At 34.8% G+C, this 15,102-nt stretch overlaps 1 protein-coding gene across 1 annotated transcript; it reads right to left on the bottom strand.

Moving 5' to 3' along the window:
* Positions 1 to 3,168: 3,168 nt before the first annotated feature.
* Positions 3,169 to 9,535, bottom strand: LOC137941844 (vacuolar protein sorting-associated protein 25). Its single transcript, XM_068787441.1, has 8 exons — positions 9,413 to 9,535; positions 9,218 to 9,309; positions 6,000 to 6,092; positions 5,236 to 5,375; positions 5,030 to 5,083; positions 4,854 to 4,942; positions 4,518 to 4,593; positions 3,169 to 3,492 (listed from the first exon to the last, which is right to left on the bottom strand). The coding sequence occupies exons 3-8, from the start codon at positions 6,056 to 6,058 to the stop codon at positions 3,371 to 3,373; spliced, it is 540 nt and encodes a 179-aa protein (XP_068643542.1). The 5' UTR covers positions 6,059 to 6,092; positions 9,218 to 9,309; positions 9,413 to 9,535; the 3' UTR covers positions 3,169 to 3,370.
* Positions 9,536 to 15,102: the final 5,567 nt, after the last annotated feature.

The following is a 15,102-nucleotide window of genomic DNA, read 5'->3' on the forward strand; positions in this document are numbered from 1 at the left end:
ACCTGCTGGTAAAACTCTCTTTTAGCTCTTTGGCTAGCGGTTTCTCAAGGAACTTGATCGACCCAACCCTAAAAATCTTGATGGGTTTTAAGTTTCAGAAAAAAATACTGTGTCGGGTTCAGGGTTTAGGGTTTAGGGTTTCGGTTGGATTTAGATTTTAATTCTATAATTATTAAAGCTATTTAATGTTTTTATTTTATATTAAATACTATTTTAGGTTTTTTATATTTACAAATTGATGGACTTGGCCTTTTAGTTACTTTTTATTTATTCTCTTTTTTGTTTGTTATTACAATATCACCAAATCTATTTACTTTTTATTTTATTTTATTTTACATTAAAATACTATTTTTTGGTGTGGGGTTTCTTATGTTCTTATTATTTTGATTTCTTATTTCGATAATTCAAAAAAAAAAATCTCAATGAAGGAAAAAACTACATTATGTTAATACTTAAATATTTTATATTATTTTATTAAATATATAATTATTATATTTTTTATAAATATAATATTTTAATATTCTTATAGAAAAGCAAAAGGCAAAATACGTTGTGTTCATCTCAATTGATAATCAATATTCAGAAAGAACTTCACAAACACGTATGAAAAATATGGCTCCCAGAATACCCTTTTAAGAAGAAGATCAGCCGATCAGAGGTATCCTATAATGTCACCAGTCCCATTTGCTTCATGAAAACCACTTTGGAAACAGAGTTGGACTGAATATTCGATAAATTGAAACTTCAGCGCCAATCCAGGTGTTTCCCCTCAGCCTCTCGACAATGCTTTTCTACAACCCTTCCGAGTCCTTGATATCAGTCACCCTTCTTTCACAAACTCCTTCTTCACTTGGAGAAATTACAGAGAACATGAAACAAGCACAAATGTTTCTCATGTTCTCTATACTTCCTCTTCTGCTGGTTTCAGCAACACAAGAGCACTCTTCATATTCGCTTGTAATTTCCTTCAATGGTTGGAACGATCACAACAGCAGAGTTCAGTACAGAAGATTAAACCATGGGTTTAGGAGAGGCGCCGCGGTTTTCGAAGAGCAGGAGAGGTTAACGCCGAGTGGAGCGAACCCGCTTCATAATTGATGTGTTATTCTCTTCCATGGGGTTTTGAGATGTGCGTTACAATGGAAGAAACAGAGGGGGAAAGAAGACTTTTTTCCCTCTGTTTTCCTTTTCGTTTTCGTTCTCTCTGTATCTAAGATATGTTTTTTGAGTTAGATTGTTGATTCGAAAGCTCAGAATTTCATATTTTGTTCTGGGTTTGCGGGATGAATCAGAATTTTCTATTTACGATTCTTTTGTTGTGATTCCGCAGTAATATCTCTTCTTCTTCCACATTTTCTTCCTTGATTGTAGTATTCCTTTTTCGTTAGGCTGTTAAAAGTCGTTCTGCAAAGTTCCAGAAATAGAGTACAATACGGGCATTTCCTTTTCCGTCTCCTGATGAAGATAAATGCACAAGTTGTACTCTGCAAAATAAAGAAGAACAGAGTCTCTGTTGCTGGAACCTGATTTTTGTCTGGAGGATGATATAAATTAGCAATTCAGTTGATTCCCCTAGTTCCTATTAATTAGTCTTTAAAAATATACTTTTCCTTTCTAAGAGTTGGGGATAGAACTGGTCACCCAATCATTTCACATTGACCCTTCTGCTTCTCGTAAAATGATTGCTTTGTGTCTTTATTGCAGAGCAGTTCTACTTGACGACAGTGTTATCTTCGTTTTCATCATCAATCATAAACTTAAATCCATTCATACATCTTATTCTACTCTATAGCCCTGTTCATTGGGATGGTCGGTTTTAATTTTCAGTCTTACAGTTGCAATTCGTCCTTGGATTCGCTCGAGGATTAATTTTTTCATGGGTTGGGAGTTTCTTAAAGTTTAATTATATCATGTTCAGAAGAAGATGCAGAAAAAGGGTAATGACTTTTGGAAAATGAAGAAATGAGGCTTTTGAATTCCGAAACTGGAAGGGGTCCCTCAGTTCACCAGAAACTTGAAAAGAATGGCATCTCATCGGTCGTCATCTTCGTTTTTTTTTTTCCCTTTATCAGAAGCCCTTCTACAGCTTCCATGTCAACCAATGTCGATTCTATCTCGTGGGAGACGACTTAGAAAGACTGAAAGAGACGAGCTAGTTGATAATTGACATGAATATGGCGCAACGAACACACGGAATTGAGTCTTCTTCTTCGTTGTTTTAGGCTTTTAGCAGTTGCTGAAACATCCAGAAGACGAGCCGTTTTCTTCGTGAGAATAGAATTTTTTTCTGCTGTCGAAAACCCCACAAGGTTCTCTGCTGAATCTAGCCGGCAGCTTCCCATTTATTTACCTTTCACAGACGCACAAGAAACGGGAAAATCATTACCTTACGAAAGAATTCTTTTCTATTTTCAAAAAACTGAAAGAATTATTTTCTTGGTTTTCTCTAAACCCAAGAAGATACATCGTCTTCGTATGAAAGAGACCGATTGTTTTTACACGGATAGCCAGCTTTTCTTCTGTGACCGACGAGCAAACCAGATTGAGTGGAATTTTGCATGTGAAGGGAAAGACGATGAAAATCTCATCCTGATTGATCGAGTAAGCAAAAGCAGCTGGCTCGCTGATACTCGAAGAAAGAGACGAGACATTCGCAGGCTTTAGCTAGAGCTTGAACTAAGCATGAGAACCGCGGACGTCTGTAATGGCGTTGGGTTGCTTTCCGTCCTCGAAACGAACAAAAGTTGCATAAGATCGACAGCTTAATAGTTACTACAGCTGGGTTTCTACTACAAATTCAAAATCTGTTCCAAAGATCAAATCATTGCAGAGAGGGAGAGAGAGAAGCATCGTGAGGGGATTTCTCCCGTCTCTGTGGGAGCCGTGCCGCAGGCGTTCATTATTTAAAGATAAGATTAATACAAATATGGAGAGCCGCCACTCCCTCGCCATTGCATTCAGCAAATTAGGGAATTTTTCACAATTTATTCTTAAAAAATGCTAAACAAAATGTCTAAATTGCAGGTCACCAGAGCCTGTTTTACATTAATCTATAACACCCAAAAAGGAAAAAGGTTATAAATAACCCTGCGTTTTAGGCACTAAACTACAACAAGCAGCGACCTTAAAAGCAATATCTTCATAAAATATCATTAAGAAGACAGGATATTAATTACAAGGCACGAGTTTTGAATTTACGAGTTTTCAACAACATATCTGAGATGCATTTCGATTTAGTTTCTGATAAGTTAGATGCCAATGACAAATTCTGCATTTGCAAGTAGGCTATAAAATTGGCCTTGATTCAAGACCACCCATTAGACTTTACAGGCTTGGTTTTGAAGGAAATTGTTAGTAGATGATGCAAAACTTATGCAGAAAATTTCACCCCTTCATCATCTGCCGAGTTTCCCTTGAAAATTGCAGCTTTCCCTTTCTGTTCCAATATTTTCAGGGCTCTCATCAACACACTGCGGTCAATCCCTTCCAGGTCTGAGTTATAGGATGCAAGGGCAGAGGAAAACGGATTACTGAAAGGCCACATTTCAAAATTGCACACTTTTTGACAATAGGAAAAAGAAATAAATTTGCTTCTACCCCTAGTTGCTACCAATATACATGTTGAAAATTCAAGAAAAAAATATAGTATTTAACCTTAACAGCTACAAGCCTCAAGATCCTTACTATTCAAAAGAAAACAAGTCAGACACTTAGTATCAGGTCCCTAGGCCTGAGCATCCAAGGTCAAAAGTGTAGGTAAATAGTCTAACAGGTTTAGATAACAAGCAAAAATGAGAAGAAAAACTAAAGAAAAAAATAGGACAAGATAGCAAAAGAGCGGAGGAGAGTAAGACCGTAGAATTCAATATCATTTGAAAGTAAATAGATTCACTGCAATTGCATCTTTACTTAAAACTTCTTAGCCTTTCTCAAATAAAAAACCATAAGATCATATATCACAGAAAGATTTTTGAAGTCTTGTGAGATAGACGTTTTCAATTTATTTGTTTCCCTGTATATCTAAAGATCTTTCATGTTTCTTGAAGATTTCACACATATCAAATGTTCATGTGTATTTCCAACTAATAACAAAATTACCTTACAACAATTCTTATGTTACTTTATAACCACTCATACTAAAAAATAAAATTTGTAAAAGAAAAACCTGTTACTTTAACCACTAAATACCATCTCAAACAACTCTAGGATACTGTGCACCAACATTAAAAATGACTAGTACCGGCTTACTGAATTTGGACCCCATGACTGATTAGGCTGGTCTAGATATGGCTCAAAACCTTTTTAGATTGGCACCTTTGCACCTCAAAACAGTAGGATATGGCTCCATGCATTTAAATCGCACAAACAAACATGTGCATAAATAGTAATTAAGAATCATGTAAGAGAATACAGAAAATAATATTTGTTATGAAATGGTGAAAATGTATAAATAAAAAAGGAGAATGCAAACCAGAAAGATAAGCTAATAAACAAATAAGTTGTAAAGAAACTTTTACCAGTTCCTCGAGATTCAACCCCTGATCGAAGGTCTTCAACAGTCATGACATTGTCTTCAAATCCATTCTCTTTCACCTGATTACACACAGAAAATAGATCATGGGCCTTACACAAACGCATAAACACAACACAGGTTATAAAAGGATATTATACAATCCATGAATGCACGACAGCAAGGATCTTTCAGGAAAATAAATCCCATCTGAAGATCTTTTTGTTATAAAATAGCTGTCTCTGGTTGTATACTGTAAGATCATCAACAAACATTTAAAATCTGGCTGTCGTAAATTTAGACATGTTTAGCTTCTTGACATGGAAAGAATAATGCAACTCACAAAGTGCAATATACTATTTGCCCAGTCTTCTATTCTCTGCCACAGAATAAGGCACTTTTTGTGTCCTTTGTCCATCCATTCAGCACGCCCTGTGAAATGAGAGGGAAATTTGAAAAACAGATAAAGGTAGTCCTTGGTTTTAGTCTGACATAAACAACCTATCCAAGACAATGTACCTTCTGATACTAGAGCTGAAAGGAATACCTTTCTAGCTTCATGGTTTAGCGATCCTGTGTGACAAAACATCATTAAAAAGGATGAAAGTATTTCTAGAAAAAAAAAATTAAACTCAAAAGGATGACAAATTTAAATAAATGAGACAAAACAAACCTAAGTACTTTTAGGAGTGGAAGCTCCTGGAAGCTGGTCAGAGGTAACTTACTTTCAATGACTGGGTTTGAGAACAGGGGAAATTCTTCTTCTATGCTAATTACAAATATCTTTTGGCATCTACAATATTCAAGAATGAGTTCTTTCCATAGCTGAACCTGTTTCACTCGTGTTTCCCGTACTGGCTGCAAGCTGATAAGAGATAATATAGTTAAAACTTTAATCAAGATACAAAAGCTCTTGTAAAAAAAAAAAGCATAGAATATCATCTCTTGAATTTTTGTTGAAGTTCTGACTGTAGCCTGGATGTTTCAGCTTTCATGTGTCACATCCATCCAGGGAGGAAATTATTCACTAACAATACACCACATTATGTTGAAGTTGGCTGAATCAACCCTTGCTCATTCTCCTTTAGTATCATAAATTTTCAAATTTTACAACGGAAGTTATTTATAAAGAAATTCAGATTTAGGAGTGAAAATTCAATTTTTAAGTGAATTTCATTCAATCACCACTTGCCATTATCAACATAAAACATATCTAGGAAGCCACCAACTCTTGCTTCTTTGCTAGTATTTCCTCTCTCAATCTGACCTTTCCAATAAATTACACAGGAGTGAAGTATTTGCAACAGGAGCCAATGGGATACTATTGGTACATCAATAAAATAAATAATGGTGTGAAATTTAAAATAAACAATAAATGAAGCATTACTCCAAACAGTTTGGTTAAATTTAAGATATTAGAAAGCTTCAAAACCTTGTGCAGATAGAACAACAGACAACAAATGAACAGCAGTCTCCTATAGGAGCTTACGTAAAATAAGGTGGGTAGTTGAAGAAGTGGGGTAGCTTGAAATTTCCCAATTTCTGCATTTCACCTTTTATATGTTCGGTACTATATGCTCACCTGAAACACAGAACAATTGAGGAAGATGAATGGATTATAAAAGCAAGAGGAAAATTCAAAATCATAGGAAAATCAAAACATTGCAAGAATTCTTCTATTTTTCTGATAGCACACGTTTGATGTTTTTTTTTTTTTGGAATTATTTTGATGTTATTCAAACAAGTATTTTGCTGGTTAATGAAGCTGTGGCTGATGATTTGAAAAAAATGATTCAGGAGGTATGAAAAACGGTGGAACTGCCTAACCTTCACTTTCTGGGAACCAAACTTGGTAAGTTTCCTTAACAAAGGTTGAAGAGAAGGAAAGAGTGCTAAATCTAGGGCCACGGGCTCGTAACTACCAGATTGTTGAGATAAGTGAATTGTCCGACGGGATGAAATTTTGGGGAGGAGACTTCATGGATAACCATCAGCAATGTAACTGTTCATGTTTGGAGCGAGTGGATTTTCAAAGAAATTGCAGGGAAAATCAGTCATTTCCTGAAGCTGGATCCTGAAACCATTAATGGGTGTTGCCTTAACAGTGCAAGGGTGAAAATTACCCACTCCTTTCCTCTTTCAGACCATCTGATTGCTTCAATATGGGTGGAGGATTTGCAATACCAGGCAGTCCTGTTTAAGGATGAACCTCTTCACAAATCAATCAACCAGTAAAACCACTCACAAGGAAGCCACTGACCAGGGAGACAGCTCAAGTTCTCAATAGCTTTCTCCTCAGAAGAAAAGTCATTACTACCAAGTCTTGTCAGCCGCAGAATGTGAAAAGTCGCCGGCAGCAATTGAAGGGGACGAGGTGACTCTATATTAAATAGAAAGGGCAAAATCCATCCTGCCCAGGATAATAAAGCAGGCGTAGTTATTGGTTTAGATGGATCCACCGAATCTGAACCATTCAGGTGCCCAGCCTAGCATCCAATGGCCGAACCAGAGGTTCAAAGGTTCATAAACCCAAACTGAAATCATGTTGATATCCAGCCTGTGCCAGGGATTCAAACTGGTTCAACTTCGGAATCATCTTCCCCTCGTTCTTCTCCTCGAAATACTGGCGAGAATGGGATTCATGGGGACAAGGTCTCCAAAATTCTATCACCGGCAGATTCAATGGGAAATCCACAGAATCACATATGCCCGTTATCGCCAGCTCAAACATGCTCAGGCAACATTCAAAGAGGCGGCTATTAGAATCACGTACATCTGGCAGAGAGTTTGTCACATCGTCCATCGAGCTAGGCTGTTATGCACAAACATAGGACCTCATACCAAGCAAACCAATTCACCTCCTTCCTGCTAGCTAGAACCATCTCCAAGAACTCCTCATAACAACATTGATGCCCAGGTTCCATATGAGCTTCATTGGCGATAGTTCCTCTCTCGCCAATAGCTCCTGGTTGAGAAACCCTTAAATCGAAGGTCCTCATGGTGAAGAATCGATCAATTTAGTTCTGGAGAGATTTGTAACGAGAAGGCTTATTGAATACACACAAGTTGGGAGCAAGGTATAACCCCAAAACAAGTTTCTTTGGTCCCCATAGGTAATTTCAAATTGTAGCCCCGGTCAGCAATACTCCCTCATGAATATTATGTCCTAGAACATAAAACTTAAGAAGGTTAGGCACCACCCATCCTCCAAGAATTTCTTAACCAAAGGAAAGTACCTATTGCATTGATCCAGGCATCTAAGCTAGTGTCTCCAACAAAAGCCATCATTAGAGATGAATGGTTCAAAACGGATCCTGAATGGGTTGCTCTTCTTGCCCAAGGCCTCGTCGGCTGCATACTGATAATTTGGGATCCTAATTTTTCTAGAACTTTTTATAATGTTAAATGAATGGTAAATTGGGCCATGGGTCAAGGATATGGGTTTGAGGTAGGAATGGGGCGGGAGAAAGTCGAAGGGAAGGGAAATGGGGTGGGGAAGGGGGTATGGACTTCCAGATCTGTTTGGATTTTTTTGGGGTCGAGTTCACTTCGGGTTGTTCAAAACCCAACCTTGACCCGACCTTTGCCCACAATTAAGGATCGGTGAACTGAGGGAAAATTAGGTTCTTAGGTGTGTGGAGATACCAAAGCATTTGACTTTGGATGGAAATGGATTACAGATAAATTGTCACACACACAAAGCTAAACAACAATGAGACTGAAAGCACCAACATGTAGAATGCCCGAGCAACAATAGAACCCTTGGGCGAGAAAGAGCACCAACAACAAAGATCTTATGGAGATGCTCTTACCAATGTTATAAGAACCAACCCAGTCACCAACTCAGTTAGGTGATCATGTCCAGGTCAGACTGGTTCAACCGGGGTCGGACTGCCGGTTCAACCATTGATGATGTCATAAATACATTTCTTTTTAAAATATTTAACAGTTCTAACTTTTTCTTTAAAATAGTCAAACATAAAAAATTTAAAAATGTATATAGATCCTTGATTTCAATTTATATAATATAAATTCAACCTAACATTATAGTCCACAACTATGCATTCATTCTCCACATCCTTACATAAGTCCACATTTATGCTATAGGCCTGATGTTTAAATGCTGGTTTGAGATTTTAGTAGTAAGTCGAACTATTGGTTGGTAGGCACACATGCAGGGAAATTCCATAAACTCATCGCAGTAAGAAAATAAAGTGCCACTGAAATTAAATTAACAGTCGGCCTGTACTTCTTTGTAAATCACTGCCTTTATCCACCATAGATATTTACAAAGTTGAATAAGAAACTGAAATGAAAACGGCAGACATCAAAAAATCCGAGAAGGACCCATAAGTTGTCCGCATATCATACATAAAATCCGAGATATCTAAAAATTTATTGGTCCCAAATGGAGCAAGAAGACATGCAGGATCAAAATTAAGTGACACTGGTCACTTGACTTGTACTCAATATAAGTCATTCTGTTGACAGGAAAAATCTTGACATAGGTTGAAAAAAATATAACTTTACGACATTGAAAAGGAGAGCTGCTATGAGGGGCTATTGTATATCAAAGAAAGGGAACGAGTGCAATCTTGAGATTTAGTCGCATTCGAACATTGGAGGCCCCAAAATATCGACTGAGATTAAAATATCTAATACTACTGAGATCAAACAGAAAAGAACGAAGAAAAGTGAAGAACTTACAGGAAAATGGAGGGAAAATTCTCTGATGGGTCGTGACTAATAGCCGGAAATCCAATACTGTCAGGAGACGTTGAATATTCCTCTAAGATCGTCTGTAACGGTTATTTAGGGAAGATTTTACTCGAATAGACGAAATCAGTCATCTCCAAGAATATGAAAACGAAAGGGGGAAAACCAGAGAACAGAAACACTTACCTGAGGAAAAAATTGTTCGCTGGAAGTATTACGAACGTTCTTAGTCGCCGATGAGCGCACTGGACTTCCAGATTTCAGAGGAGGGGAAGGCTGCAGAACGCTGAAATGAAGAAAAAACTAAACGATCTTTAACGACTCCTGGAACCGATCCCTTTCTTTTGCACTTTGAAAGTGAATTACGCAGTAAAAGTGATCGTGAAAGTGAATTACGTAAATTACTTGGTTGTGTTAGTGTCAGCTATAATGGAAAATATATAAGAAAATTATTAATAAAATAACCTAATAGATTTAATTTTATAATATTTTTATTTAATTTTTATAAATAAGTTAAGGTGGATTTGAACTTGTCTAAATTAATAAATAATTTTTTAAAAAATAATTATTTAATATAAATATAAATAAAATACTTAAACAAATTTTACTTTTTAATATCTATTTTTTTACTTTTAAACATTAATTAAATATAATATTAAAATTCATAAATTTCAGTAAAGAAAAAAGGAGGTATTGTATTGTACAAAAATATTTTTTTAGATTTTATTTTATAATAGTTTTATTTAACTAAACTTAAATATATTTTAATTTGTTTTAAAATAATAAATAAATAAATAAAATTAATATTATTCATTTAATTAAATATATATAGTAAAATTATACTATCAAATATTATTCAATTTGTTACTTTAAAATATCTAAATTCTCATTCTTAAAATAGTTATTTAATATAATATTAAAAATAATAAATTTCTAAAAATATATATTTTATTGTATAAATTTAATTTAATAGATTTAAATTTTATTTTAGATTGTTTAATTTGACCAAACTAAAATAAATTTTAACTTTTTTAAATTAAAAAAACATTCAAAAATTATTTTAACTTTAAAATTAATAAATAATTTTAAAAATAATTATTTATTTAATTTCAAATAGTGAATTTTATAATATCCAAATACTTAATCAAATTATTACTTTTGTAATATCTAAATTCTCACTCTTAAAATAGAAATCAAATATATTATTAAAATCATGAATTTATATAAATAAAAAGGATATTTTATTATATAAAATTACTCTGTTAGATTTATTTTTTATAAGATAATTTTATTTAACTATTCTCTTAATCAACTAAGATAAATTTTAATTTTTTAAAATTAATAATCGATTAAAATTTTATTTTTATTTTTAATTTAATTAAATATATAAAATAAAATACTTAAACAAAATTTAAATTTTATTATATCCAGGGAGCCCGTGAAAGTGAATTCCTAACAGGTTTTGCGTTATTTTCACTTTCAGAGGGCCAGAGGGCCATGAGATGATGATGAATTGGCAAAGCGCATAGTAGCCTTTACAAACAAATAAATTCCAAAACTTGGAGGAGCTGAAGTGGTGGACATGGAGAAACGGGAAAATTACACAACACCCAGAGATATGCTATATGGGGTTGAGACCTGTGGCTTACCTCGCTAGACTCAGAGGAAGAGAAAAAGGTTACTGGAGGCCATAAAAGAAGAGTTGAAAAGGAAGAGAGAGAGAGAGATATCAGAGTGGTCGCCTCAAGAAGAGTAGAAAGATAACATTGTCTTGGTCATGGAATGAGGAAGACATACGAGAGATATTTGAGCGGTCTTCCAAGCCCGTCTTATTGGAATAACAAAATAATTTTACTATAAAGAGACCAAAACAAACCGAATAGACAGGGATAGAGCTAAAATATCAATCAGTCTTCAGACACTTCTCCAGTCTCCGATAATGTGAGGAAGGGTTTACAAGGCATTATTAGTCGAAGCAAAAAAAAAAATTACGAATCAATCACCTTAGGAAGCAAGAGAGAGTGGCATCAGATTCAAATCCTACTAATGGCTCCACCAAGTAGTGATTGAAAAGACCACAAAGGAGGACAAGCAGCAGCTGCGACCAAATTCAAATTCAATCGAATCCAGATATAAATCCAGGGAAAGGAAGGGGGTCAGAGTTAGATTTTGGATCCAAACAAAGCAGCTGAAGCAAACTCAAACCTGAGCTCAAAGTCTAGTGTTGGAAACCGCAGCGGATGCACTTATCCAAACCACCCCAGCCCAACAAAAATATTTTGACCAAGACCAACTTATCACGGTGCTCCTTGCACCAGCGGAAGATGGCAGCCCTGAAATCTGATGGAAAGGAGAAGGAAGGCACCCCTGAAATACATGCATTCAAGGCGACAAGTTGATCAAATATTAAAAACGACGAAGGTGGTCCAGAAAAATAGAGCGTGAAGAAACACGATTGTAATGCAAAGCTCTGAAGAAGACGAGCTTTGTATGAATCAATAATGATCTAAAGAAGAGTTTTTTTCAATGCAGATAAGAAGGTATGAGTGCATCAAGGAGGGAGATGGGAACACTAAGCTCTTCCATGCAATTCCTTCAGTATATAAAAGAAGAAATGGAATTCACTGCAGTAGATGCACATAGTTCAATCACTGAAAACAAGAAAAAAATAGCAAAAGAGTTCATATGCTTTTATATTTGACATATACAAAGATGGAGGATTCAAGAGGCTATCACCAGCAAAGATGAGTCCCGGGGTGGCTCACTGGCGAGGGCTCTACCCCTCTCATAGTGCGGGACTGCATCATCCGTCGATGTTGAAGCCAAACAAAACCGGGACAATCTAGTGAAGATTGGTGAAGATCTACTGAAGAAACGAGTCTCAAGGGCGAATTAGCAGACGGGTATTGGTAACCCAATGAAGATGAAGGCACCAATGAACAAGTGCTCAAATGGTGAAACATGGGCCTTTTCTATGCTTTGGATTATTGTGAAATGGATTTTTTTTTTTCTGGAACACTAACTTTGGTATGTTTGCTACAGGTTTGCTAAGATTAAGATGAGATTGCCACATACATGGCCAGTTACGGGTGGCATCGAAACTAGTCGAGCCCAAACCTGTCTATATTCGAGCCGAGCTTGATTTAAATATTTCGAGCTCGAGCTCGAGCCAAACTTAGGTTTGAGCCTAAAATTTTTATCAAGCTCAAGCCTAATAATTTTAACCAAGCTCGAGCTCAACATTCATTTAAAATTTTTCAAAAAATACAAGTCTCGAGTTCATGCTCCAACATACAGTTGAAACTTTTCAAAAAATACATGTCTAATAAATTGTATATAAAATTATACATACATTTTACATAAAATTTGGAATGACCTCTACTTAAAATTGGGCATAAGGGTGACATCAAATCCAGCTGAGTCTGAACCTTGTTCAAGCCGAGCTTGATTTAAATATTTTGAATTTGAGCTCGATTGACACTAGCCTCGAACCTAAAATTGTAATCGAACTCGAGCCTAATAATTGTAACCGAGTTTGAACTCAAGCTCTAGCTGAGTTCGAGCTTAACCTATATTTAATACTCTATATAACATATATGTAAAATAAATTATATATAAAATTATGCAAACATTTAAAAAAAAGAAATTTGGTCGAATTCGGCTCGAGATTCGGGTATACCGAATCGAACCGAGCTGGAATAGAGCCGCTCGCAAGCCAGCTCAATTCGAAGCCACCCCTACGGCCAGTCTAATGTCTCATTCTAACTAGTATTTGAAGACAAGTAATTAAAGAAGACAAATTATTTATTCATTAAATCTATATACTTTTTGAGTTGAACTATTGGTTGAAGTTGAGATCGATACATAATTTAAATGTTATGCATATCGAAAAAAATATTTGAGATAGTATTTTGAATACACTTTTGAACATAAGAGGTAAAATAAAATATTCAGTGAATGTTAGACTTGACTTGAAAAATATGGAAATAAAAAGAGAATTACATTTGAGAAGAAACAATGATTCGATTTATATGCTTCAAGACTCAATAAAATAAAAAATGATTTTGTACATGCACTTTAGCATTAAGTTTTCAGATGGAGTTGCTTCAAATATATCATATTGTGTCAGGGTGGATCCTGCAAATATATCACGCTTAAAGAGTCATAATTGTTACATAATGATGCAATATTTGTTTCTAGTAGGATTATGCGATTGTTTAACAAAAAGTGTAACTATTCTAATCATTGAGCTATAATTATTATTCAAAGAGTTGTGTTCAAAAATAGAGTTTATGTATTAAAAATATTACAAGGAGACATAATGGTGATCTAATGAGAGTGAGAAAATTATTTTAACCCTCATTTTTTTATATAATGGTCCATCCGGCAGCTCATCTACCTCAATAACCAATATTATGTGGTCTGGTACAATATTGATGGATGTACCCGATTGAGAGGTTTATTCATAAAGTGAAAATAGAATAGAGTTCGTAAAAAAATGTTCAATTGCATATGCTCATATTGACAATGGACTTTTGACATTTTGCTTATTGTACTTGGATGGTGTTGAAATGAAATTTAACTGGACATATCGAAATTATGATATAGATGTTCTTCCCCAGAAGGATAAACTCTTAGTTTTAGCACCTAACACACATGAACAAAGAAGAAAACAAAAAATTGATTCTTGACATGAAGTTGTATGATAAGATGTTGTGGGTTGTACTTAACAATTGCAATGAGATCAAACAATTCATCTTGTAAATACTTCTTGATTTCATATTATAGGTTTAGTTATTGAATATGATTTTAAATCGTTTAGTATTTCTATTATACAATGGACGCATAGAAGTTTTACAAAAGGAGACTACAATTAACATGGACTAACGACATAAAGAAGAATTTGTCATTTGGTTTAAACAAAAAGGATAATTGTGCTAATCAATTACATGGGCTCATGATCATTGGGTTTATTGAACAATTCTAATGTTATTTAATCTATTACATGTCAAAACTCTAGTAGCATGTGGCCAACTTGAAATGAATAGTGATATTTATCATCTTGGAATGGGTCCAATATCAAGTAACGACTACTCGAATTGTATTGTTAATCACATGTGCATCCACACCAACTTGAGGTAAATTTTAAAACTTAAAACAATGGTGTAATTGTAAAGGGTACTATAAATATAATTACCTTGATTATTATACATCTTAACTTAAATAATCGAATTATGGTACTTAGGCAATAATTCTATTGATGGGCCCAAGTGCAAGTGGTTTGATATAAGCAATAGTAGGCACAGTATTAAGATAAATAAATGGTTTACCAATGTTGATATATTGTAAACTTGGTGAAATGACAAACCTTGTGCATTAGCGTTTCAAACCGAACAAATGTATTACATGAAAGACTGAAAACATGGTAATTCATAGTGTGTAGTCTATATTGTGATTATGGAAAATGTTTGTTATGTGTTAGAGTAATAAATTGTCCACGCCTGATGAAATGACTACCTACTAACAAGAGTTGTCCAATACTAATGTCTCTATTGACCAAGTGGACAATGATGTAGGCCCATTGACAAGGTCAAATGTTCCTCCGGATCATATTAGTATTTGAGGATGAAGACAACAAAGAAGATAAAAACGAAGAATACGAAGTTTGAGGCAAAATACAAGTACAAGGAAGAAGAAGGTAAAGTAGGAGAAGAAAAAAAAGAGGTTGGCAAAGAAGGGGAAGAAAACAACGAAGATAAATAATATTGATAGATGACAATGAATTTGAATATTTATTTCATTGGTCTATAACGTTAGTTTCTATAAATAATTAATAACAAACATTGTTAGTGTTATTCTTATTTTAGAAATGACAT

This window comes from Aristolochia californica, unplaced genomic scaffold (genome assembly GCF_029961685.1).
Source record: "Aristolochia californica isolate CCGP_79_NKW_82.1479 unplaced genomic scaffold, dmAriCali1.0.hap1 SCAF_9, whole genome shotgun sequence".
NCBI lineage: Eukaryota > Viridiplantae > Streptophyta > Magnoliopsida > Piperales > Aristolochiaceae > Aristolochia > Aristolochia californica.

What these genes read in the sequence shown, in the direction of transcription:
- LOC137941844 (XM_068787441.1), bottom strand. Translation starts at nt 6,058, where the DNA reads ATGCAGAAATTGGGAAATTTCAAGCTACCCCACTTCTTCAACTACCCA. An exon ending in CTCAAACCCAGTCATTGAAA is followed by an intron (nt 5,084 to 5,235) that starts GTAAGTTACCTC and finishes TTTGTCACACAG; the next exon opens with GATCGCTAAACCATGAAGCT. An exon ending in TTCAGCTCTAGTATCAGAAG is followed by an intron (nt 4,943 to 5,029) that starts GTACATTGTCTT and finishes CTCATTTCACAG; the next exon opens with GGCGTGCTGAATGGATGGAC.